Source organism: Octopus bimaculoides, chromosome 14 (genome assembly GCF_001194135.2).
Source record: "Octopus bimaculoides isolate UCB-OBI-ISO-001 chromosome 14, ASM119413v2, whole genome shotgun sequence".
Taxonomy (NCBI): domain Eukaryota; kingdom Metazoa; phylum Mollusca; class Cephalopoda; order Octopoda; family Octopodidae; genus Octopus; species Octopus bimaculoides.
The window spans coordinates 20,006,060-20,008,231 of record NC_068994.1 but is presented as its reverse complement, the minus strand read 5'-3'; the positions used below and the strand labels follow the sequence as shown (position 1 = coordinate 20,008,231).

General features: G+C 36.8%; 1 protein-coding gene across 1 annotated transcript; it reads left to right on the top strand.

The window, feature by feature from the left end:
• The first annotated feature begins 1,138 nt into the window (after window positions 1-1,138).
• On the top strand, window positions 1,139-2,065 carry LOC128249432 (uncharacterized). The gene has a single exon (XM_052973033.1). The coding sequence runs from the start codon at window positions 1,139-1,141 to the stop codon at window positions 2,063-2,065; it is 927 nt and encodes a 308-aa protein (XP_052828993.1).
• Window positions 2,066-2,172: the final 107 nt, after the last annotated feature.

Sequence of the window (2,172 nt, the reverse complement as noted above, 5' to 3'; positions counted from 1 at the left end):
CCATTCCCATGGTAACAATATTTATATAGATAAAAATAAAGTTAATAAGAGCAACAATAGTAAATATAACAATATTTATTATAACAAGATTAATATTTCGGAACCTAATTGTAATAGAATCAAAGTTTTGAGTGTGAATGCTAAGACCAAAAATACTGTTTATCAATGTAAAGTAACCACTAACACAGATGATTTTTATTATATAGGTTCTACTTCATCTCAGCTATCTAGGAGAATTTCAAATCATTTTGGGATAAGAATACACATAAGAGCACGGGACTTAGCGAGTTAATTTGGAAACTTAAGGACTGCAATAAGCAATTCTGTTTAGAATGGTCAATACTAACTACACCAATACCCTATGATAAAGGTAAGGATTTTTGTCCTCTTTGTAACTTGGAGCTGTTCCTCATTTTGTTCTCCAAGAATAATTTAGTGAACCAGATTACCCAGAGAGCATATCGATGCCAACATTGGAGGAAACATACATTCCGCTCGTTTCATTGATTTACCCTATTTAATACATTTAGTTATTTTTTAATTTATCTACCACCATTCACACTAGTTAACCATCACATCATATATGTTATGTACACTTTCTCTATTTCAAATTTAATTTAATTTAGGTAATACAATTTTTCTAATTACTTGCATTTAACCCCTTTGGACTATTTCTCCAACTTATCATTGTTGCTAGATAAGGCTTTTATTCTTATCACATTTTAAAATTTTTATTATTGTTTATTATTTTTTATCCTTTGGTTTTATAATTATACTCAAATATATTCAAGTTAATTATAACTTTGGATGCAGAGAAGTTTGGAAATCACAATCTGTCTCTCTGTCTTCATTTTTCCCTGCAGAGAAGTTTGAAAGAAATATTTAATTTTATTTTCATTTTGCACACACACGCCTGTACACGCAAACACAGACAGAATTTTGCACACACACACACGCCTGTACACACAAACACAGACTCACAAGCATAAACACACATACACACAAGCACACATACACAGACACAGACACACACACAGACACACACACACACACACATCTGGCGGCAACAGACTCTCCTGTACATTGTCTCACAATTCCTAAGACACCTACATCATATACTCTTCCATTAGATCTCATTATGGCTGGACGATATAGGATTGTTGAATCTATCCTTTCCGTTGATGACATAACTCAAAGATGTCACAATCTGCGAGACATTATTATCATAACGAGTAACGCGGATTCAACAAACCAATTCCTGGCATCTGTGGGATTGATCCACAATTCGCCGGAATGCTGTAAGGAGCGGATGAACCTTGCAACGCGCAGTACAGTAGCTGATGTGAAATTGTGGAGGTGTACTGTTTGCAGGCAATTTCGTAGCATTAGGCGAGGCTCGTTTTTCTCGGATTCCCGTCTAACATTGACTCGTCTCCTAGAGTTGATGTATTACTGGGCCAAAATTGATTGTAAACAGAGTGTTGTGATGAATGAAGTTGGAATTGGACCAGAAGCAATTGTCAACTGGTACAATTCCTTCCGCGATGTTTGTGCTATGTGGTGCTTTGACCACCCTGTGCAACTTGGAGAAGATGTAGAGATCGACGAATCCAAGTTCATGCACAGGAAACATCATCGTGGAAGTTATCAAGAAGGGCATTGGGTTCTTGGAATGGTTGAACGGGAAAGTCTGAGATGTGTCTTAGTTCCTGTGGAAAACAGAAGTTCAGCAATATTGTTGCCTATTATTACCCGCCATGTTTTGCCAGGAACTAAGATTATCACAGATTCCCGGAGAGCATATAACAGCCTACCAAACCATTCCACTGTCAACCACAGTATCACCTTTGTGGATTCCAACGATGCCTCAATCCACACAAACACCGTGGAAGGGATGTGGAGTAACGTGAAATCAAATTATCGGAGGATGCATGGACGTTCGATAAATTGTTTTCAACATACTTCTGTAGAGAACGACCGTGCGAACCAAAGGAGATGGCGACAAACGGGAGAGGCTCCTTTTAACGCTTCACACGGTCGACATAAAACATGCAATATAACATAAGAGTACTCGCATGTGAGATACGAGGAAGTGCCAGCAAGGAAAGAGAGAGTCAACCGTTAGATATATATATATATATATATATATATATATATATATATATATATATA